This window comes from Spodoptera frugiperda, chromosome 18 (assembly GCF_023101765.2).
Source record: "Spodoptera frugiperda isolate SF20-4 chromosome 18, AGI-APGP_CSIRO_Sfru_2.0, whole genome shotgun sequence".
NCBI lineage: Eukaryota > Metazoa > Arthropoda > Insecta > Lepidoptera > Noctuidae > Spodoptera > Spodoptera frugiperda.
In genome coordinates, this window is record NC_064229.1 from 1,206,380 (window position 1) to 1,230,853 (window position 24,474).

General features: G+C 35.4%; 3 protein-coding genes across 4 annotated transcripts; 1 reads left to right on the forward strand and 2 right to left on the reverse strand.

Moving 5' to 3' along the window:
• Positions 1-2,416: 2,416 nt before the first annotated feature.
• Positions 2,417-6,680, reverse strand: LOC118278169 (pseudouridylate synthase 1 homolog). Of its 2 annotated transcripts, none has more exons than XM_035597269.2 (7): positions 6,523-6,680; positions 5,561-5,840; positions 5,106-5,272; positions 4,621-4,894; positions 4,211-4,310; positions 3,438-3,593; positions 2,417-3,104 (listed from the first exon to the last, which is right to left on the reverse strand). In XM_035597269.2, the coding sequence occupies exons 2-7, from the start codon at positions 5,812-5,814 to the stop codon at positions 2,730-2,732; spliced, it is 1,326 nt and encodes a 441-aa protein (XP_035453162.2). In that variant the 5' UTR covers positions 5,815-5,840; positions 6,523-6,680; the 3' UTR covers positions 2,417-2,729. The 2 variants fall into 2 exon arrangements, with proteins under 2 accessions (XP_035453162.2, XP_035453161.2); XM_035597268.2 differs by having other exon boundaries at positions 6,448-6,658.
• A 724-nt stretch (positions 6,681-7,404) lies between these two features.
• Positions 7,405-8,508, forward strand: LOC118277882 (protein tipE). The gene has a single exon (XM_035596880.2). It carries the CDS (start codon positions 7,625-7,627, stop codon positions 8,303-8,305), a length of 681 nt encoding a protein of 226 aa, XP_035452773.1. The 5' UTR covers positions 7,405-7,624; the 3' UTR covers positions 8,306-8,508.
• A 130-nt stretch (positions 8,509-8,638) lies between these two features.
• On the reverse strand, positions 8,639-24,134 carry LOC118277805 (cyclin-J-like). The gene is made up of 6 exons (XM_035596747.2): positions 23,720-24,134; positions 21,065-21,175; positions 15,822-15,993; positions 14,939-15,220; positions 14,488-14,644; positions 8,639-13,701 (listed from the first exon to the last, which is right to left on the reverse strand). The coding sequence occupies exons 1-6, from the start codon at positions 23,825-23,827 to the stop codon at positions 13,209-13,211; spliced, it is 1,323 nt and encodes a 440-aa protein (XP_035452640.2). The 5' UTR covers positions 23,828-24,134; the 3' UTR covers positions 8,639-13,208.
• Positions 24,135-24,474: the final 340 nt, after the last annotated feature.

Sequence of the window (24,474 nt, forward strand, 5' to 3'; positions counted from 1 at the left end):
TTTTGCAACCAGCGGATGTGGCAGCTTTTCGTCCGATAAAAGCTGGATGGAAAAAAATGTTGCGGGAGTGGTATATTGCATGTAATTACCAAGAAACTCTCAACAAGGAATCTTTTGCTCCATTACTAAAAAAAGTTGTAGATTCAAGCACAAAAAAAGAAACTTTGATAAATGGATTTAGAGTAACTGGCCTATACCCATTTGAACCCGACAATTTAGACTACAGCAAGTGCTTATCAACTAAAAAACCAGAAAATGATGCACCTACAGCAATTATGAACACAACAGATGCAGAATATTTACTGACTTACTCCGATTTTTGTGAGATTGTAGGCGAATCAATAATATTGCCTATGTAGAATTTTAAAATGGGCAAGGGTTCATTAATTTGTTTTGATTGGAAGCATGTGGTGCAATATTTTAATGCTTAGCTTACTTATTGTTATAGCATGTCTGATTTGGATGGTGAAGATGAAAATGAACAAGCTTCACAACAAATACCCAATCCAGAACAGCAACAAATTTTAAATAGTGAAACTGGGTTGTTAGAACCTCTATCAACTTCTAACTTAGAAGATCAACATGTAGCTCATGAAGTAACAAATGAGCGTCGAATAATTATAAATCCAGAATCGGGTATTTTGGAGGAGGTTTCGTCTGATACAGAATGTGAAGAAGACATTACAATTCGTAGAAAAGGTAAAAAAAAGGAACAAAAAAGGTACGTTATACTTAGGTATGGTGATAAGATGGCTTCGAAAATACTGTATCTCCTTTTCACTTACTATGGACCTATTGGCGTTTGATATTTATCAACTCATTTGTAACTTGTACAAACGTACAAACACCTGAAGACTGACATAAACTTTTGAACGAACACCGGACTACTGACAAATCGTTTGTGCAAGCACCTGACGACTGACGTTACTTCGTACCAACACCTGACGGCTGACATAATTTTGCACGACTGAGATATTTTTTTATACGAACACCTTACCATTGAGATGTCTTTTGTACGACTGACATATCTTTTATACGAAAACCCGAAGACGAGAACGAGTGACAATTCTATTATACGAACATCTTACCACTGATATGACTTTTGTACGAACACAACTGACCATTGACAACAGGTGTGACTTTTGTACGAAAACCTGGCGACAAAAAAGACTTTTCACACAATGACTAAAACTCCATTTGCTTTTTCAATAAAGAATCAATACTGCAGAACCAAAGTCATTTCATAAAAATATATAAAGTATATAATAGTTTATTAATACATAAAAATAAATATATAACATAAATAATTAATATAAGGATATAATTAATATATGGAGTTTCTTGCTTGTTCTTCTCCATAGGAATGTACACTTTGGACCGAGCAACTAGAGCAACTGGAGGACTGACCGACAGACAGATGTTATTAATATTATTATATTTACTTTGACGTTCAGAAGTGCCTTCCTGGTCTATTTGAAATAAATAATTTTGTTTTGACTTTTGACTTTAAACACCTTTTTTTAATCATCACAATTATTATTTTGGAATTAAATTAAGGAGAAAATCAACTGCTGCGCTGCGTGTCGCGCGCTTCATTCCTGGAACAAATCTGTGTGATCCACCATAAATTGTTGTACCGGGTCCGGTAGGTACGATGTTTCTGATATGCATGTTAATAAACGCAAAGAAACCCAAGTGTTGGGACTTGAATTTCTTTCTGTCATGTTATACAACTTTATTTTGATAAATCAATCATATCAACCAACAATATGTTGCAGTCCATTTTTGTTAATTGACAGTTTAAATTAAGAAAAATTAATAAATTATACAAAGTACCGTTAAACGTGGTGAATAGAATTCAAAGGGTAAATAGACACAGGAATGGGCTGAGGAGATCCCTTTCTCTTCCCGATCTCTTCTATATTTATTCACCCCATTTTACCATGGCATTCAATTACATTTGACGATAAATTAAATATAGTTAATTCAAGTCTTGACGTTAAGTCAACTTATTATCTGTTCTACACACAAATACACATCAAGCTATGCAAAACCAGTATAAACTGACCGATTGCATCTGCGAATGGATCATGCGATGAGATCATGATACACTGGTAAGTTACTTGTATTGGTTGATGGCTAGTCTTAGTGTACCTGCTTTATGCTTTGTAGACACACTACTTTCTAGATAATAGATTTTACAGATTCTTGGCAGCAAGCTAATGAAAAGTTAGCATTACAATAAAAACCTGTATCAACACTACCAAATGATTTATAGCACTAATGACACATATTTGACAGATTTTCTATAGAAAATAAGATAAATTATTATCCATAGTTTGTCATTAAAATTACTAGTCACTAGTATCACATAATTAAAATATGTAGAAGTTGGGTTGTGATTAAAACAAAAATGTATCTCATATTTTCTTATGTATGGCTCAGCCATTTATAATTAATTGCCATTGTGGTAAATTAATATACAGCACAACAGTTTGTTGTTTAAAATGTCAAAGAAAAGTAATAATAAATATTACATTCTTAATTCTGCTTAAGTTACAATTGTATAAACCTACTATGATACTAAAAATAAACATACTATACCTACTTACACATGTGAATATTCAAAATATTTGTTTTATGACCTCGAAGAACAGTCAATCACTTAAAACACTTTCATTCTCATGTCAGTAAGTACTTCTGTACACTGTACACTGCAAACAAAATGTTCATAGAGTCCCTTTGTCAGTTTTACCGTTTTCTAAATTACTTTCCTCGGCTGTGGTGACGACAGTACTGTTGTTTTTGCTCTCCTTCTTCCCATCATCACCTTCGTCATCAGCTTCTTCATCAAAATCATCATCATCATCACCGCCAGCCAATTCTTTCTCATCAATTTTCTCAGGAACATCTTCGGATGGTTCATACGAATGATTGCTCAATTTCTCAAGCCACATGGCCATGGAACTGTTCTCTACTTCTCCCTTAACAATTACAGGGTATATGTGTTCATGCTTAAACTTTTGTATTTCTTCCTCTTCAGATGTCCAAGTTAAACTGTCATGGCTATCCTTGAATTTGTTGTCGTACCTGTCATAGTGGACCTAAAACATAAAAAACGGAATAAGAAAATTGGTTTACAATTGGTACTGCCTCGGTGGTCGAGTGGTCGCAAGTGCGACTGCCAGACAAGGGGTCTCGGGTTCGATTCCCAGGTCGGACAAAGTATTACTGGGGTTTGTACGGTCTTTTCAAAATAAAATCTCAGTAGTAGCACAAGTCTGGAATTGTTATAGGCTCCCCCCTATTACATGGGACTTATAACAAAAATGGTGAGAAATGGGTGTAAATTGTATAGCGGAATTACGTACCGTAATGTGCACTTCTTAATATAATACTGTATTTAATGAAGAATTTTATAATCTAAAAGAACATACCGTATCGAGGACAAGCCCTAGCCCGGGCGCGGTTGGTATCATAACCTTTTCCTTGCCAAAAGCTTTCTCTAGTATGGAATTGTCAGTGTGACCGCGCACCACAGCAATTGCCAGACCAACCATCTTACGAATTTGATGTAGCATGAAGCTTTGACCCTAAAACAATAACAATAATTTTATCAATATTACATATCCCTAACCCAATACACCAGCAACACTTCTTTGGCCACATTGCCAGGAAGAGAGGTGATAACCTGGAAAAGTTGCTGATCACAGGAAAGGTAGATGGAAAAAGACCAAGGGGCAGGAGTCCGATACGTTGGTCGGACCAAATCCGTGCCACACTGGAGACCACAGTCTGCGACGCCATCCACATCGCCGAAGATAGAACAGCATGGCGAAATATAGTTAACCAGAGAGTTATTCGTCGGGGTCACGACCCTCAGCATTGAGGATAAACGACGCAAGGAGGAGGAGGAGGAACCCATACACCAGCAACACATTTGTTACTCCTATGGCACTAAGGGTGTCCTTAAGTTGCACCAATTGCTTTGAACTGAGGAACTGCTCCTTAGTTCGTTTACCAACCTTTCCCATAAAAAAGTCTCTTATTATTTGCTGAGTTATACTGAATATTATGAAAGCATGATCTTTCAATAAATAAAACTTTTGTTTTTGCTTCATTTAAAAGATAGCAATAGGCAATAAATACTTTAAATAAAAAAGCCTAATGCATAACCATTGCGAAGTAAATAAAAAATATTAAAACATACCTTCACTAATAGAACTGCAAATTCCATATCTGAATCAACAAACACTCTGTCTAATGTGAAACCCATCATGTACCTTAGCGATGAAGGATCTTGGTGATGTCTGAAATAAAGCTTTTGTCAATACTTCAATCCAATCAATGAGTTATAACCACTTATAACAATAAATACATAAATAATCAATCGCAAGTGCGACTGCCAGGCTAAAGTATTACTGGGCATTTTTGGGTTTCGAAAAATTTCTCTCAGTAGTAGCACAGAGTCTGGGATTGTGCCCAGTATATGACAATAGGCTAACCCCCTATTACATGGGACTTATAACGCAATTGGTGAATAGCGGGTACATATTGTACAGTGGTTATATGCCATAATGTGCACTCTGCCTTACTTTTGTAAATAGTAGCTACACTTACTTCTTTTCTGTAAAATTATGATAACTCTTTGTCCCTTTATAAACTTCTAGCACCTTTTTGACTTGTTCTTTTTTATCTTCTGATATTCTATATTGCTTTCTCTCTTCATCTGTGACTAAGCTAGGCTCAAATACGTAAGTGGGAAGAGTATAGCTATATGTTCTCGCATTGCACTTTGATTTTGAGTTGAATTTATTTGTCACTCTCTTTATACCAAACACTTTGATACAATCCGGCAATCTTTTATTTATTTCATTTATATCTGCTTCAAGAGCTGTGGACAAAAAAGTAGTTTCAGTAATCATAATATAATGTAGCATACAACAATATGTTTATTGTTGTATGCTAAAAAATATTGATGTATGTGGTGTTAATATTTTTATAAGTAAGAATTGACTTATTATAAGGTCAAAAAGTGTCTAAATTATGATTTTGATGTAGTAATATAAATAAGAATATTTGTTATCAAAGTGAGGAATACTAACGTAGTTTAAGTGACACAACCTGTCTGGCAGCCGACACACCCTTGTCAGTCCGTGAACTCCTTTGAAACTGTGTGTTCTGCTGATTGTTGAAATCATCCTCAGTTATATATTTAGCCTCCAATAGTGCTTTTAATAAATCTTCCTCTATTGTCCGTACACCAGGATTACTAGAAAAAAAGAGAGATAAAATGAAGAGACCAATAACACATTAATAACAAAGATCAAATAATAAATATAAATAATAACAAAAGCTTCTGCTACTGGTCGGCTATATTTTATAAATAGTATTCAAAAATGTATTTTTTGAGAATTTAAAATAGATATAAATGGAAGATCAAATAAAGCTTTAACTAGAAAATATGGTTTGGAACCTGGAAGAAGTACATAGCCCAACAAGAGACTCTCAAGGGCTATTGATAAATGACATTTAAGTAGTTATTAAAGATAAATCTTACCGTTGCATGCCATAATAATCTACACCGCAGTATCCCAAAACAAGTGCCATTTTCTTTCTTTTAATCCTTTCTACTGGTCTTTCACAAAGTTTCTTCTCGTCAGATTCTCCATTCTCAGTTTTATTAGGATCTGGATCCTGCCATTGTCGCTTCATAAAGCGTTTTTTGAACCTCGTCAAATTTTTATTGAGTACTATTTCTTGAGATTCTTTTTGGCTTTCATCAGCTACTTTTTCTACAGTGGCTACCTCCATGGCTGATATAGACCGCACATGCAGCACTAGAACAAACCAGATAAGTATTAAAAGGAGTTGTCAGAAAGGTTGTATCCCCCATTCCTTCCTTGCCCTAGGTAAACTCTTTCTTAGCAAGTCCATAGGTAGGTTTTTTAATATAATTTGGCGGAGCATGTATTCCCCCATGTACAACTTTAACCACTGCTGACTACTACAGGTGCGGCATTGGTATTTTAATTCTAGCCATTGCTGCTCTATAGTATTCGTATGTACTGTACACCGAACATTATTTTTGTCGGTTCCTGCGATCCCAAGGCTGGGACGCACACAAAATCTCTACCATAAATTATCGGCTGTGGTGGACAAAGGAGTTCGTTTAAACATTAACAAAAAGGAGCAGGATCATCCCCATCGAAGTACTACTGACTAATCCAAATAATATTTTACATTAACTACTACTACTACTAATTTAGGTTATTAAACAAACAAAAAAAAAGTCACACAACAAAGAGTACAAAATGAAAAAGGAAACATTTAACACAAATCAGCATGGTAAGCAACAAAAATACAAACACGTACAAATTTTGATTCAACTTTTTTTGGTTTATACCGCGGTAATATCCCATGTGTTTATGACATTTTGTTACAGACCTGATTTAATGGGATGTCTCGGCAGATTTTGTCTCAATGTATTTACAAATAATCTGTAAAATATTACGGACATACCTACAGACGAATACTTTATTGATAATCACAACTGAACACACAAAAACAGTAAAAAATGCTCAAACGGCAACAATTCTATGACCAAATTTACACATCACAGCCGGCCATTTTAGTCACCCCATTCCAAAGACAATAGAGTGTAGTATAGATAGAGAATGTTGGTCGGTTTGTCAATCAAGTTCACCATAGACTATTTTGACGTAGTGTAGAGATATCTCTAATAAAAAAAAAACTCGACTAAAGTATATATTTTTTATTTTTACATTAATTTACAAAAAAGTCGCGTACTCTAGTGGAAACGCTTAATAAATTATAAATTTGCCACCAAACATCAACATCAGGAACCACTTCATCTTCATTGTCTCCACCAATGACTTCCAGATAGACCAGTTGGAAGCGACCTGCATCCAGTGGCTCCCTGCGACCTTGATCAGATCGTCTGTCCACCTTGTGGACAACAAAAAACCAACAACCACTTACAACAAAAACATATAATAAGTTTTATGGACTTATTTATTCATTGTACTGCTTTGCCCGACCAGAGAATCAAACCTAACTACCAAGCAGACCGATTGTATTATAAGTTGTCAGTTACCACCACCCTCTAAAGAAATTAGATAATGGCACGGTAATCACTACAGTTATTGAGTAGGAAACTAAACTAAAGTTAAAAGTAATAAAATTATTGTTAATACTTACACTTGTAAATTATCTAGTTAACTACTAGCCTAGATATCTTCAGTATTATAGTTACTAGAATAATAATTTAACAGCTATACTTTATTTCTGAATGTATAAACGTAAAATAAAAATAAAAATCCTAAAATCGTAAAATCCTTTGTTATAAAAAAATATTAGGCAGGTAGTATACATAGGAGTTATTTGATTTATCGCATCACGGTTTGGGTGCTGTTACCTATACTTAAGCACATATTATAGGTACATAACTGTCTACTCCAAATAAATGTAAAGAATCTTGAATATGAACGCCTATAAACAGCGCATGTTTCACCCTGTCTTGACGGCTCGACGCATGCGTATAGCGCTAATGTATATGGGGCAAGGTTTTCAACTCAGCATGGGTTGACGCAGTGCTCACAAAATGAGGGGTGGAAGTTCAGAACGCTTGGTTGTACGGCCCTCTCGACGCAGAGGGGAAACGCGTGCTAAACTTACGCGATATATCACGGTAATACTCGCTACTTTGTTGGGAGGTGGTGGCTCCGCGTTGCTCTTTCTCGTCCCACTGTACGCTGACCCAGCGCTGAGTGCCCTAGCCGCGGACTTCGATCCGGTGCCAGCAGAGTGTGTTACCGAGAGACGTGATGACCGACTCGGCCTGGACAACTGCACCTGGGCTTCCTGTAGAGAGGGCTGTACCAGCGACGCGTATAAATGCACACAGCTACACGTGAAGTATAAAGCTCACTCGGAGGAATGGCGTCCAGCTGTCCTGTTTGTCAATATAAAAGGTTGCGGCTATCCACCTGCAGTCGACTGTGAAAATTTTACAACGAGCTACGGGTATGTGGGGGCCAGGTACCCGTGTTTTTGGTCCCGAGCTGATACGTCCGTCGTTGTGCCACGTTGGTCTCGTGGAGAACAAGTTGCTACTGTGACGAGGACCTTGGCTGTACCGTTGTTCCTGTCTGGTTGTGCTGGGATTGGACTGTGCGCCCTGCACTGCGAGTGCAAGCCTCGCCGCCGCCGACGTCCGCCGCGCCGCCCTCCACGTTTGCCTACTCTCTCGCCCGATGACACATCAGTCTACCGACTAGCTTAAACGAAATAAGCACAAATTATATTTTCGATAGTGAGAATGTAAATAATACATGTGTAAATATATATTTATCAGCAGCTATTCGCTGTCTATATATTTTATTTCATATTCATCAAAACCAGATTTTGAGGGTAAAAACAAATGAGAAACTATTGAAGAATCAACTATTTATTGTATAAAGAGATGCCAATAAAAATAAAATAAAATGGGTGTTTTATTTGCGAAGCCATTATGTACCACCTTACGTTTTGTCATTATTATCGTGATGGAAAGAAGGATAGTTGATCTGTTCACCGATATTTTATAAAGTATCTTTAGCCAAAATGAAACCACAACTTATAGAAGTAAAATATTTATTTCAAGGTTTATAATGTGTCTTTAACTTAATTCTTTATGACATACAAAATAATTTTCAATTTCAGTTCAGTCCAATGCCAATGTATACTACATATCCTTCAGTCTTCGAACAATCATTCATTGCTACATTGATAAACAGTATGTACTTATTTTTACAATATTTTAAGCCATTTTTATATACCATAAATAATTAACATTAATTGGGAATATATCTATGTTGGCAGTATTTTTTTGTATTTTCTATTAGAAGCTGATTTATAATTTATTATAGGTAACTTGGGTAGATTTTAATTTATTTGTCGATAACCTTAAAATTCAGAAAGTTAAGGAAAAAAGTTAAATAAAGAACTGTAGTGTTGCGACATTATTATCGACAAATAAAAAAAAATATTAAGGCAGATTTATTTAGGAAGCTCAGTTTACAAATATCAACTATGAGTAAAATTAAACATAGCTATGAGAGTAACAAGAAATTGTAGTGTAATAATGATAATTTAAATACAGTAAATAAATTTAGATAATGCAACAATAAAGTAGTTTTGGTAACTATATTTTTAGGCCATGTGTTGGACAAATGATTCCATGAACAGAGAACAACTTCTTCTGACTGAAAGTTAAGAAAAACAGTCAATCAATGACATAACTAATCAATAAAATAAATCACGAAAAGTTTTTATAAACCCGCATATTAACTTTTAAAGGGAAAAGGGATTATTTGAAAGAACATGGTTTAGTACTCGGCAATTTACATAGTGTTTCATAGGCCGTATATTTTCGACAGTACTTTAGACATCGCTTTGGCTACCTTACCTATATTTACAATCAAGTAAAAAACCCTAATCTAATTTACCAATCACTCTCAACTTCCCTTCTCCCCTCTACAAAATTATACACTAAAGTGATACAGCCAAATGTGTGATGAATTGCTAAGATTTGTTAAGTCAATAGAACACGAATTTAAGTCAAATAAGTGGACAGGCATTACAGTCACTTTAGTTTCTACACCACATATTTAGTCATATCATATACATACACAGTTTTCATAAAAAGTGAACATGGAACGGAATCTCACAATTCATCAATAAAAATACCTAAGAAAAATAACTTAAAACATCGCACTACAAATGAGCAATAAAACGTTTTTAAAAACAAGATTCTATTCCATAACACGTTACGAACCTCCTTTCTGCTTACAAAAGTTATCTGTAACTGTAACCATAAAATTATTTTAGCGGGAACTTTTAAGGCTTCTTCGGATTAAACGCGGTATTAATTTTAATAAGGTCGGTCAATGTTACCGAGTGTATTTTGCATTTTTAATAAAATAGCTAAAGGAACACGCTATATAGCGTGACAATTTGTAGCGGTTCAAAAAACAAGCAGGTGACATATTTACAATAGCATTTATAAGCAGAAAAGAATATTAGGACAATAATATAACAATAATTTAAAATGTATGTAATCACAACCGCTCTACATCCAAAACAGCAAAATCGATTTAAATAACTTAGTTTATAAAATAACATGACTCGCATTACAATGTAATTAGCATAATTTACTACAATAATTGCTATTTCGGATACAGTATTAAAAATATTATACTAGATTGGTACCTAAGGTGAAATTGAGTTGACAAGACGAATATTTTTGTGGGGGTAAAGTTGGCAACGGCAATTCGAGAAGTTATAAATTAATGCAAGTATGCATGTGAGGTACTATCGGCAAAGTTTACGGTAGTACACTTCTTAAGGAAAATCCTGGCTTTAGCTTTAGATCCCTCGTCTAATGATGGTCGACCGGCAACTTTGCCAATTGTACTTACAGAAAGCATACCACAACATCTAGCAGTTATTTGACTGGTTATTGCAACAAAAACTGCTGTTTAATTCAGTCTTGATTCAGCTTTAATGCAGCTTCGCCACACACGGACCATTCGTCCCAAATTTCACCTTTAACATTGTGTACAAAATTTCTAACTATGTATTATAAATTAAGGAAATAATGAGCATCAAACATTCCTTTGATGATCATTAAGTTTCAATAAATTATTAAGGCAGTCGTTATTCGTTACCGTGACATAACATGGTGGTGCTACTAAATATTTAAATTATTCATTAATTGGTGTTTGTATGGAATGTTATACATACATAACTTCACGCCTGTCTCCAATGGGGGTAGGTAGAATTAATGGACTGCTGATGGCTATGAATCTTATATACCTCTTTCGCCTCATTAACAATGTTATATAGCATAATTTTGAATGCCTAGAGGATATACATATATTTAACGTAACATTCAATCGCCAGTTATATTGATTTTCATATAAACATCGAATTGATTACCCGTTTTCTAATAAACAGTAGACATTTTAATGATAAATCAACTTAACAAATATGAATACATAAACAGACTTACTAGAAAACATTGAAAATGTAGTATGATTTGTTGAATTCGACTACTTTATTCGATAAGATGATTATTACAAATTGAAAATCGACTAAAAAGTTTAAACTAAACTAATCGTTATGAAATGACCCACCATGTTATGTCGATGGACACTAAATCACCATAAATTAAATGCTAACTATGCTTTAAGTAGCTAATTCGAGATTTGGTGATAGAACATTTTCTCACTAGCTATTCGCTACTTAAGTTATCCATAATTGAGAAGTTTTTTTTCGCTTTTATGAATAAAAAGATTAATTATAAAGCCGCCGCAAACGAAGTATTTATTTTCCAATACAAATGATAATTGTCTTGCTTTTATAAATTTTTAAACTGACATGGTCACTAACACTATCATTAGAACTTGAGACGGGATATTTACCATGTTTATTTATGACTATGAGTTTCCGATATTTCGGCACTGTTGCAAGCGCCATGATCACGGATGAACTCATAGACATAAATTAACATGGTAAATATCTTGTTCCTAGTTCTAATGATAATTGTCTTGCTTTTGTTATGTTTTATTAACATATTATGTTTGGATTAACATCTTATAATTTTAATCATTTTTGTTCATGTATTAGCAAGTTTCAACAGTATATTATTAAACATCTATAAGTTATAACTATGTATATTGATATAACGAAGCAACATTATTAAACTTCTCAATTATTATTGCTATCTGAGTTATGTGATAATATAAATTAATGCAAGTGGTTTTTGAAATTATTGTTTGACTTGCTTCAGAATAATAAACCTTAGTATTTTTGTAATAAAAGTCACCATATAATGAGATTAAGAGGAATATCGGAGAAGTGTTTGCTCGATATTGAATCTTAAGTATTTGGGTAATACAGTAGAATTTGGCATGCCGAAAAATTATTTTGATATTATAATAACTGATATGGGTTAATTCTAGAGAAACATTTTAATAGGCACTTTTTAGTTACACATTATTGGTTACATCGAAAGCTAGTCACATAGTAAACACAGGGCTTAGTACGCGTTTGCTTAACGTTTAACAAGACCAAAACGTTCGGCGTTCTGATTCTTTAGTTCATTGGAGCAGGCTAATCAGTACTCCGTCGAACGCGCTCTCGTTTTGTTTACGTTTAACATAAAGCAAACTCATACTACTATTGCCTTCAGAAAATCAGCAAATTCTATTAAACCTAAACATGTATTCTTTAAATAATTTTAATACCCAGTTATCGAAGCTAGAACCACTAAACTAATAGCAAGTCAATATACAAAATCTAATTACCACTTGCAGTATACTATTTAAGCATACTCATTATCAACTATGCAATATAAACAACATATTTTGGAATATGTACATTAACCTATGAAATGACTACACATACTTTTAACTCTATCAATAAATAAATAAAGAGTAACCATGTAAACAAAAGGCCGAAATGAATAAACCAATCTCAAAACAAAATCTTTGCAGTTTTATTGTTTCTTATAATATGAAAATGAATCGTAGAATGTGTTGCTAAGCTGAGAACTGCTGAACCGATTTTGCTAATTCTTGAATTTCTGTTGGGTTGGTTCTTATGATAGAAAAAATTAACCAATGCACTGTCCTTTCTGGTAAAAACTTGAATGAATCCAGCGATTTTGGATTATGATCGCTTATTTAATTCAGGCCCAAAATTAATAAAATTTAAATAAGTAATAAAATCAAAAGTATGTGTAGTCCGTTGTCTGTATTCATGATTGTTTGAATTTGCTACAAAAAATCTTTATTTTATATGTTATCTCCTTTTTATGTTGTGTATTGACAGATGCTTTATTTGTTAGGTAAATAAACTATTCGAAATTATTTTTTTTAATTTTTGTACTCATTTCTACATCAAAGTCGTAGTCGACTTAAAACTTTGTTTACAATTTGCATAAGTCCAAATACTTGGATGCAAGTACGCCATAACATTGTCATGTAACGGTTCGAATGAAACATAAAATATTTTGAAAACAGTCCTTGTTGTCACAACACATTTTTGACAAGTCGTAAACTCTGCTAGTAGGAAAAATGCAGGCATTATAACAAAATGAAACGGTACTCATGAATACAGACTTAAATAAAGACTAGACATGATCATAGAACAACCTGTGACATCTGTGAGGCCAGCCTATACCTCTTCCTCTCGATATCTACATTGGTGTCTATGCCACGCTTCACAGCCATACTAGTCGAAGGTTGAACTTCTAAACTAGCATCAATAAGTCTACGGGACCTACAATACCTGTAATCGGCCGATGTGTTGACGCGTTGCACGGTCATATCGACGGCAGTGGGTAGAGTGTAGTAATTTTCTGTGTTCACACTTTGAGGGGGGTTGGAGTCGTCCAAGTCTAAGACGGAGTAGTTGGTGTCGGGGCGTCGTTCCACGGGGCGCTGGCGGTAGGAGGTGTCGACGTGCGAGTGGGAGCGCGCCGACGACGCCGAGCTGCACGTGCTGGACGCGGGCGACACGTGCAGCGTCGGCGACGTCTGCGGCGTCTGGTTGGGCGACGTCCGCGCGCTGCTGTAGCCTTGATCCACTTCCGATTCCACAGACGTCTCACGAGATTTCAAAATCTGCATCATCCTGTAATTAACACATTTGTTTTTAATTTTCCTTCCTGTTATAGTACCTATGTGTGTATAAGTGAGAATTAAGCTCAGGTATTCGCTTCGGTGGTATAACCATTATGACGGGATATCAACCGAAAGGGATATCGACCAGCTCTTACGAGCGTCTTTTCGGCCTTTGGTCATCATTATGAAAACACGCTGTAAATAGTAACCTACCAAATTACGCCACACAGGACGCTTTTAAACTTCGCTTTAAATTTAGTTGTACCTGTGTACATAATTTATTAGGCGGGTAGCGTATTTGTATAATAATAATAAAATGTTTTATTTGTCTTCCACAAAGGTGCCTTATAATTATATTTAATTTGATTAATTTTTCGTGGAGGAGAACAATTACCAGTCCCAGCCCCCTAATTTTTACATTAAGTTTAAATGAGGTACCAACTTCTGCAAGCCGCTGCTTTGCCCGCTTTCCCGTATGTTTTTTTATTTTTTTTGTGTTTTCTGATCTTGCAATCAGTAATTTCAGATTATAAACAGATGTGGTGCGTGCTTTCCCGTATGTAGAATAATAAAAGTATCGTATAGGTTATTTCAGACGACAATCTATAAAACAATCATCCCGATCCCTCGCCGTTTGGTGTGCTTGAATAACAAACATACAAACAAACAAATTGACTAACTTTCGCATTAACCTCTTGTATGCCGTATATAAGACAACAATAGAAAACACATTGTGTCTCGCGTGGATCCACGTTCCAAACATACGAAGGGTTAATAAGATTAGTAGGCCAGTTACCTCTGCAGCAGGCGCGCGATGGGCGCGACGGCGGCGGGCTGCCGTCCGGCGAGCGCGGCCAGCCAGGCGGGCCACGCCACCAGCCCCAGCTCCGCGCGCGCGCACGCCACGCACGCGCACCCCACGTCCACGCACTCCACCACCTTCAGCCGGACGTCTGTGCACAAACATTTATCATTAACACATAACAATAATAAATTATGTTAAAAAAACACAAGGAAAGAGATGCCATGTTTGTTAATATGCTAGAACTTTCTCCTAGGTGCAAACACTTTTTAGAAAACCGCATCAAAAATATCGCAGTTCAGATGAGCGCGAACAAACATACACACATATAGAAAAACACATTAAACTGAGAGACTTCATCGTTTTTTGAAATGGGTTAATGAGTAGTTAAGAGATTTAAAGTCAAATTGGCAAACCTTTTAACCAAAATAAATTAAAAACTCACCGGAAAGTGTCAAGTCTAAATAGGCTTCTAATGCTTTAGCTCCATCTCGCTTGAATCGTCTGACAAACTTGGGATGTCGGGTTGTAAGGTCGCTGTCGGTGACCACATATTGGGCCAACAGTGCTGCATACGACACCGGCGTTGGTGACAACAGGCGCCAACGTACGTGTTGGCCGACCATCCATTCCAACTGCCTGAACGTCTTCCCACACAAATGTACTCGGCTAATTTTCGACAAAGTCTTCAATGTGGGCGCTCGACTGAGATTTTCTTCGCTTTTTGCTGTAAACAAAATATACATGTTTAATGGAAACAATCACTCTATCATCTGTTGGTATGAAAATCATAGGGCTCTTCATTACCACAGGCCACTACAGAATCAACTTGCACGGTTCTCTCACATTATCCTTTATTTGATTGTCTGGACTTTAAAAGAGTCTATGACTTCTGAGTTTGTTTCGGCATTTCTTCTCAGAGTAGTCGGATAGGAAATCTTTGAAAGGGTTATTTTGTAATCAACTTGCAGAAATAAATATCATTTATCAATTATTAAAAACGGTAAATTTAACAGCGTAGCGTACAGTAGTTGGTACCCCTCTGCAACCTGATGCCCTAGGCGCTTGCCTAATTTGTCTTAGGGATAACTCGGCTCTGACAAGATTATCTATACTAATATTATAAAGCTGAAGTTTGTTTTTTTGTTTGAACGCGCTAATCTTTGTAACTACTGGTCCGAATTAAATAATATTTTTTTGTTGGATAATGCACTTAACGAGGAAGGCTATACGCTATAAAACATCACACTATGACCAAAATGAGGCGAGCAGAGCGGGTGAAACTGCGCGGAAGTAGCTAGTATAAAATAAATTATTTTCACACATACCTGCTAAACTTAAGCAGGCCAAAGCGACGTGCGTAAGTCGATCGGCCCTGAGTCTGTGAGCGTCCATGAACAAGTCCAACTGAGCCACCGCTGAATGCAAGGTCGCAATGCTGAGGCCCAACTTCTTTGTGACGTCACGAAGCTGCTGTACTAGGGCTCCACGAAACTCCAGCTGTAAAAGGAGATACGTTTTATAAATGAGTTGGGATTTATAGATAGATTATGTGGATATAATTAATAATAATTTTCTGATATTCCTCTAATATTGTAAATGTGAAAGTATATGTGGATGAATGGATGTTCCGAAGAGGCGTTACAAGTGCGTTGCCGACCTTTTGGGGGTTAGGAATTAAACAAAATCGCTTTCTCTGCCCCTTTGTATGCTTAAATCTTTAAATCTACGCAACGGATTTTGATGCGGTTTTTTTTTAATCTTAATAGATACAGTGATTGACGAGGAAGTTTTATATGCATAATATATCACTATTACACCCATGCGAAGCTGGGGCTGGTCGGCTAGTATAAAATTAACTAAAGTCCGGAATAATACATGGGTTCGGATGGGACATTAAGCCACAGGAATTTTCTTTATTTCGCGACCATTCAAACAAAGATTTAGTCAAATATTGATATCCTAATAAGTTAATCAGTTAGTGAACTCGTTTATATGAGACTAAGTAAACTATGGCCAAGGCTAATCAATTACGTCATTCAGCACATTGTGTTTCTGGTCTAAGTAACCAAAACGTGGTCTACTTTCATGACACGTTTGACAGAATTGGAGTAGGCTACCTCGCCAGATTAATCCTACATTTATACCTAACTTTAAAATAGTGTTTTTTTTTATGAAACACGCCGCTAAACGAGCAAGCGTATCACCTGATGGTAAGCAATCGCCATCGCCCATGGACACTTGAAATACCAGAGGCGTTACAAATGCGTTGTCGACTTTTTGGGGGTTACGAATTTAAGGTTTGTTGTTCGGGAATCGGGGATTGGGAAGATTGGGAAGGAGGGAATTGGGCCTCCGGGAATGGGGAAATTGGGCCTCCGGTAACCTCACTCAACACACAACGAAACACAACGCAGGCGTTGTTTCACGTCGGTTTTCTGTGAGGTCGTGGTATCATTACGTTCGAGCCGGCCCATTCGTGCCGAAACATGGCTCTCCCACACTAGAAATGTATTTTAATAATTGTTTAAGCTGACTGCATTATGTTGTTGTGTGCCACTGCAACTGCTAAAACATTATCATGTTTGGGAATCTATTTACAGATATTGCTTGTAGTATGGGGTAATCAGGTGTTTGCAACCTTTTCCTGGTCAAGGTACACTTTTATAATTCTTGTTAAGTTAGGGGTTAAGTTAGGGACCACTATTACTATTGCATTTTTCATGTTAAATGCATAACAACATAAATAGTTTAAAACTGAAACACCCTATTCTAGTCTTCGTTTTAGCAATAAAGTTCGTTTTACCAAAGGATCAAAATAAATATAAAAAACAGGCAAATCAGATACTGAAAGATTAGCTTAATAATTTCTTACAAAAAAATCCCCTTATCCGATTGCACAATTAGAAAGTTTTATACGAAATATTATAGCGATAACACTGACATACCTAGGTGTATTTATATCTGCTTAGAGCACAGACTAGTTTTGACAAGTTACTTTATCTTACATCACATCAAAAGCCTATAAATGCCCACTATGGAGCAAAGTGCGGGAAATCCATGCTTCGGCACGAATGGGCCGGCTCGACCAGAGTGGTACCACGGCCGAGCAGAAAACCAACGTGAAACAACGCTTGCGTTGTGTTTCGTTGTGTGAGTGAGGTTACCGGAGGCCCAGTTCCCCTCTTACCAATCTTCCCAATCCCCGATTCTCCAACTACCCTTAAATTCCTAACCCCCAAAATGACGGCAACGCACTTGTAACGCCTTTGGTGTTTCAAGTGTCCATGGGCGGCGGCGGTTGCTTACCATCAGGTGATACGTCTGCTCGTACATTTACATATAAAAAGGTCTCTTCTCACATTATCCTCCATGTGAAACGTGGTGATTAAATGCTTAAACCTTCTGTCTTCTGGCTTAAGCATTAAATCACCACGTTAACACAAAAGAGGTTGGCGATGCCATAATTTAAAAGGATCATATTATTACAATGTGAAATCTAGATAACGACAGCCCTAAAAAAATTAAGGGGACCAAGTTTCGGTACAGACAACCAGATTGTTACATTGTAAATATTATTCGAGCCTTATTTGCTTACAATAAAAGGAGCAGGTAGGTATATAGATAGACCCCTAGCTTCGGGTAGCTTCGGGCACCCTAGTTAAGACAGTTTCTTTGTGAAAGAGCACCTGGTATTCTGTACTCCATCGCAAAATCTTACGATATGCACCTTTCTATTTTATCTTTGAAATTGAGGACCCGTTTTTTTCGGTGTTCCTTCCCTTACAAAAGGCACACCTGGTAACGCACGAGGCGAAACAATTTTACAAACATTTTTGTTTACAAATACGATCGAAAATCGCATAAAAGGTAAAGCGTAGATCTCTATGTATTTAATACATTTTTATCACATATCATGATTCTAATTTGGATCATTCTGTTCATACAAATTACGCCCTAAGGGAGACAGACATTTACATGTTGCAACACTTTCAATATCCATGCAATCAATTGCTACAATGGAATTTGATCTCTAAATGCTACAAGGTAAAATTGAAATTAGATTGGACGGACAGAATGATGAAATATCTTGCGTAAAACGTAGACGATATGAATCATATAATTACATTCAATAGCTTAGGTCGGAATGTCCTTATTTCAAATAATCAAATTGAGTTTCGTCATTCGTTTTGTTTACAAATAAACCTGTTTGTGATGCTACGAGGATCAAAATACGCGTCACGGGTATAAAAAAAAAAGAAACAACGTTTGTTACGCATCCACGCCAAAACAGTTGAACCAATTTTGAGACAGGGATAGACCAAACCGGATGGGGCACGGCGCACCTTTTTTTAACTAACAAAAAAGGTGATGAAAACTTTGAAACGCGTTTTAGAACTGTGCAACTCGATCGATTTTCGTTCAATAAGGGATGCAGTTCGTTTCACATTTAAGTTCTTTGTATTTAATTTTCTAAGTGTTACATTCCAGTAGGGCTACTCCGGTTCTCGAATGCGAAGTTTCGTTTAATCTTCAGCCGTAGGTTTTATTGATTTACTAATAGAATTACTTAAAATAACGTTTTATTTTTAATTTCATATCAGAACCTACTTATTAATTTTCGTTTAATTCGTTCATTTTTGTTCATGAAAGTTCGCGATAAATAGAATTGTAGGATGCAATCTGCGAAGTTTTTTCGTTCGTTAGTTCGTTGAATTAGAGTAGGCAAGCCCCCTGATTTTTTAAAACAATAATTCTTTGTATTTCACAGCAGGAAAGGAACACGAAGCCCCATACTTGCTACTCCTAGGTACCTATACAAACAACAAAACAGTGTTTGTTACAAGCTTATTTAACTACATTACAATACCATAGTTTACAACAAAGTAATATAGATAAATAAATAGCTGACCAAAATGTACAGGGTTGTATTTCCGATTATAGAAAATTCTGGAATTTTGCTCTGTCAATAATAATAGGTTCACCCTCCGATTATACGAGTCTGAACATAACTGTCGTGGTGATTTTAACACGCCCGCTGCTCATGCACATGCATGAGGGTGTGAGTTTGAAACCTACCAACAGCAAGTACCGATGTGACTTTTTCCGAATTATATCTACTTTCTAAGATTATTTAGACACCACTGACAACGGTGAAGGAAAACATTGTGATGAAACCTGGGCTTATATGTGCTAATTATAAGTTTAAAATTGCCAACCCACATTGAGCAAGCGTGGTGGTTAATACTCAAACCTTCTCCGTACGAGAAGAGGCCTTTGGTCAGCAGTGGTCACTTATAGGCTAAGGCTATTGATGTGAACATAACTGACGAAATATCGGTGTTACATTTCATTTACTTTTAAATAAGGGTGACGTTAGGCTATGCATTTTATATACACGCGTATTATACAGCTGTATACACTATCGAAGAATGGTTTCTTGTAACCATTGTTATGATACATTATTTAAAATAAAATTGTAAATAAAAGATAGCGTTTGTAAACAATAACATTCAAATACACACAAACTTTAACTGATAGCTTCTTGATACCTAATCACGGTTTTATCAATGGCTACTATCAAGTGCACTCAACCAATTTCAATTACTAAGGTATTTCATAACAATAACATAACTTTATGGGATTTTTTTTTAAGGAGAGAAAATCATTTAAATCATCCAATAACTTCTCCCGCATTGGGCGAGCCGAGAGGAAGTGTCAGACTCTTACTGACCGATCCGGAGCCCCGGTAAACCAGCTAGGTAGTCTGTAGCTCCAGATCAGAACTTTATGGGATGGGCCGGCAAACGATGGTAAGCAATCGCTGCCGTCCATGGACAAGCAACACCAGAACACAAGTGCGATGTCACCTTCTTAGAAAGGAACTTTTTAGCTTCAGGGCGAAACAACAGTATCCTTAGTACGAGTTTTTTTTTATATACATATCGCAAAGCAAATTCGTACTAAGTGTACTGAAGAGCGTTTTTTCTTGCCAGTTTTCTGAATACCAGTGGTTCACTCCGGTCGAGTCCACTTAGGGTGCGTTACAGGATTAGTAGTTGATTTGTATCCCATTTAATTTTAGAAGCTGTATAAGGGTCTATTGGCCATGTTATTACTTCGACCCCTTGTATGAATTTAAATAAATCAGGATCCTATGGTCTCGTGAATGAAAAATACATCTCCCTACATAATATTATTATGTTGGTATCCATACAGGACAATAAAATACATACACTCGAAAAACATAACCCTCCTTCTGGCGCAGTCGGGTAAAAAAAAACGTCGACACATTTCTCGAGATTTCTATGGACGTTCGTTATGTCATGTTACCCTATAAAACGCAAATCGTGATGTTACACGATATTTTAAATCAATGTACCGTCGAAAGCATTTACGTAATTTTGTAAGAAAATAAATATCTGTGTAATCAGTGTAATGTTACAAATAAGCTACCAGTATAATAATCTACATTGAAATAAAATTTTGGATACTACCCTATTGCTGAATATCTCAGAAACTATAGATAGTAATATACAACATACTTCTGTATAATAAAATATAATCTTACCTGTGGTGATTGAAGATGGATAGTTGGCTTTTCAGCTTCTTGTTCTAAAAGACTCTTCCATATTTCCTCCTTGTATTCACAGTGGTACTCTTCATCTTGGTCCGTGAGGTGCTGTAAATAAGAAACATTGTTTTAGTATTGCATTACATGTCGTAATGTGTACCTCTGCCTACCCCTTCGGGGATAAAAGGCGTAATGTTGCGTTTGTTTTAGTAAAGAACTTAAAAAGCACACATCACAAGTATACAATTCATATTATTGGATGACAAACTGTTTTACCATATTTATCATTAATTTGGATAATTTTACAATATTATTAACTAGCTTTTGCTAGCTTCACCTGCATTCTTGTGGGATAAAAAGTAGCCTGTGTGTTATTCCAGACGACAATCTACCCCTGTTCCAAAATTCAGCCTGATCCTTTCAGCCGTTTTGACATGATTGAGTAACAAACGTACATACATACATACAAACAAAAAATATTGGAATTGAATAAACCATTTTACATTGGATGTGTCATTTAACAAGGATGGATACAGGCTATAAAATATTGGGTGTCCCAATAAGAACGCAAGATTTAAATTTGGCGGCATTCGAAGTATCATTGTTTGACATTTGAACACGTGTTATTTTTTGTTAGTATAAGGTACGAGGTTAGTAAAAATGGAGCGCTACACGATTGAAAATGAGCCAGGTCAAGCGCAAACAGTCAATCATGGTGTTCGGTATCGTAAAATGATAACCAGTCTTTTTGTACTTCGAATTGAAGAAATGGATTTGGAGGGTATGTGGTTTCAACAAGAAGGCACCACATGTCATACAACCAAAAAAACATTTGAATTGCTGCATCAGTCATGTCCCGGTCGTGTTATTTCACGTTTTGGAGACCAGAATTGGCCGCCTAGATTATGTGATTTATCACCATTAGACTTTTTTCTTTGGGGATTCTTAAAGTCGATAGTTTATGCGAATAAGCCGACGACGACTCAAGCCTTAAAAAGGAAATTGGACGCTGTATTAATGAAATACCGCAGCATTAATGCAAAACGGTCATTGAAAATTTCATTGAAAGATCGCGTATGTTTCAGCAAACCAGCGGCAGCCATCTGCCCGATGTATTGTTCCATAGATAACCTCATCCTCTCTACTTTACGATATTATAAAGTTTTCACGATTTTTTAAAAAATATCTGCGTTTTATTTAAATTTTAAATCTTGCGTTCTTGTTGGGACACCCTATATAATGCTAAACAAGGGAGACAATGTTTGGGAGTATCAAATTATAGTATAATCAGACTTTTGTTAAATGTTACTCTTTAGTATTCTGTATGTTTTAACTACATATACTATTTCAAGTTTTGAGGAAGATAAACATCTTCAAAAAAATTTTACATTTCTGCTGTTACAAGAAATGATCGTGATATCTAATAGCTTGGGTATTGGCATGTAGCCAGAGCATCATAAGTATATTCATGTAACTGACTCATTGATATTTCATCTAAGTTACTAATAATTCATAAAGTGGGTACATATGAAGTTGCTTTAACTACCCTTTATTTAGAAACTGGAAGCAATTTTTATTTCATTTTGTTTTTCTATATTTAAAGGGCTTGATAAAGTGGGTACATATAAAGTTGCTTTAACTACCCTCTCTGAAGAAGCTGTAAGCAATTTTTATTTTATTTTGCTTTTTTTAATATTTTAAGGGCCTTTTCACAATGTCTCACATTGCTGTAAGCTTAGAGAACACATGGTATTAGTTTTTAAGGAAAATAATTTTAGTAATTAGCATGCTGCTATGATAGTAAAACATGATCTTTTTAAATTTTTATGTAACAACTTTGTATTTACCGTGTTTCTGGCAAATAAATATGCATAATAAAATTGTTAGTTAAACTCAGAGAAACTTAATTCATTGTAAAACAGGCCCATAGAATGAAATTATGATCTGTATTAAAATGTAACACTGTTAAAGGAATATTCAACTTAAAAATGGTGTTATCATTAAAATTAAATGTGATTCTTATGAAATACTCATTAATTAATCATTAAAAAGTGATTAACATTATCTCTTCAAATATTTAGACTTGCTTATCAAAATTTTTGACAAAAATTTAGGAACTAGGTTTTATTTTAATTGATTGATTAATTATTTTAACTAATGTTAAATTCGTAATATTATGACCATATCAAATTCGATGTAATTTTTAAAATTATATAATTGATTTTAAATCAAATAAACAAAGATATGTTTTATTTTTTATATTACATGGATTGTATGTAAGTGAATGTAAGACCAACTGTTACTGTTATGTTTCGTAAAACAGCTGTTTGATGTCGTCATATTTGTACTTACACATAACTTACTCAAATCATTAAGATAAAATTACTAATGTTGTTAACCATTAACAAAAACATCAGCCGCATAAACAAAATGCATAATTTTTGTTAAGTTCACAGAATTTTGACATCTTTATTTGGTCATGAAAAATGATCTGTTTTCGAATTTAAATATCACTTAATGACTTGCTTATTTCATTACAAATTATTTTATTATTATGTTATGTGTGGCACAGCACTGTTAGTTATAGCAATATAGTTAATATTAGTTAAATTAAACGTATACAAAAAATAACACATGGTAAAAAATGCTTACATTTCTTTCGAATTTTTCTTCTGTCCTTTCAAACTTCACGCCGTTTTCTTGGGAGCTATTGCTTCTCCCGCTATGCAAGTTTAGGTTAGAGATGTTTAACGACTCCATTTCTTCTTTTAATTACGGTCAAGAACTTTTATAAAAGTAGAAAATTAACACGTCGACCAAATTGTGACGTGAACCACGTGGAAACAAGTGTCAAATATTAAAGCCGAAAATTGTAACAGAATTAATTCTGTCGTAATAATCTAATGTACTGTACGCAAGCATCACTTTCCCCATTCAAGTAAAGCACAAGAACGCCGAGAAAATATCACAAAGGACTGTATTTTCATTTGATTCCGTCACATGGCGGAGCGGAGCGAGCTTGTTCGTAACATTTTGACAAATGGAACTGAGTGAATGACAGAATGACACTGAATCATTGCTGAATGAGCGTTGTTGAATGAACGAGAGAGAGTGAGTGAGTGAGTAGATAAGTGAGCAAAATTTTCGTTCGAAAACAATATTCATTTGATGCTAACGATATCATAGGGGAGACCAAACTCGACTAAATGTTTTGAACGAAAATGATAAGATTTTACGGTTTTCCAGACTAAAAAATGTTCTTAGCTTATTTAAAAAATTGTTGATTAACTAGTCTAAATTGTCTACCGTTTACTTAAAATGGTGTGTTTTTAGTTATCAAAAGAAACAATTAATTATATAAAAAATATTGGTGTTCCTCTGCCCATATATGGTAATATCAATGGGCG

Excerpts from the sequence above, each read along its gene's own strand:
- LOC118278169 (XM_035597268.2), bottom strand. The coding sequence starts at position 6,520 with ATGTCCGTAATATTTTACAGATTATTTGTAAATACATTGAGACAAAAT. Across the intron at positions 4,895-5,105 it reads GGTTGTGTCACTTAAACTAC|CTCTTGAAGCAGATATAAAT; the intron begins GTTAGTATTCCT and ends TTTTGTCCACAG. Across the intron at positions 4,311-4,620 it reads CATAATTTTACAGAAAAGAA|ACATCACCAAGATCCTTCAT; the intron begins GTAAGTGTAGCT and ends GCTTTATTTCAG.
- LOC118277882 (XM_035596880.2), top strand. The coding sequence starts at position 7,625 with ATGAGGGGTGGAAGTTCAGAACGCTTGGTTGTACGGCCCTCTCGACGC.
- LOC118277805 (XM_035596747.2), bottom strand. The coding sequence starts at position 23,827 with ATGGAGTCGTTAAACATCTCTAACCTAAACTTGCATAGCGGGAGAAGC. Across the intron at positions 21,176-23,719 it reads AAGAAAAATTCGAAAGAAAT|CACCTCACGGACCAAGATGA; the intron begins GTAAGCATTTTT and ends TCTTATTTACAG. Across the intron at positions 15,994-21,064 it reads TCCATCTTCAATCACCACAG|CTGGAGTTTCGTGGAGCCCT; the intron begins GTAAGATTATAT and ends CTCCTTTTACAG.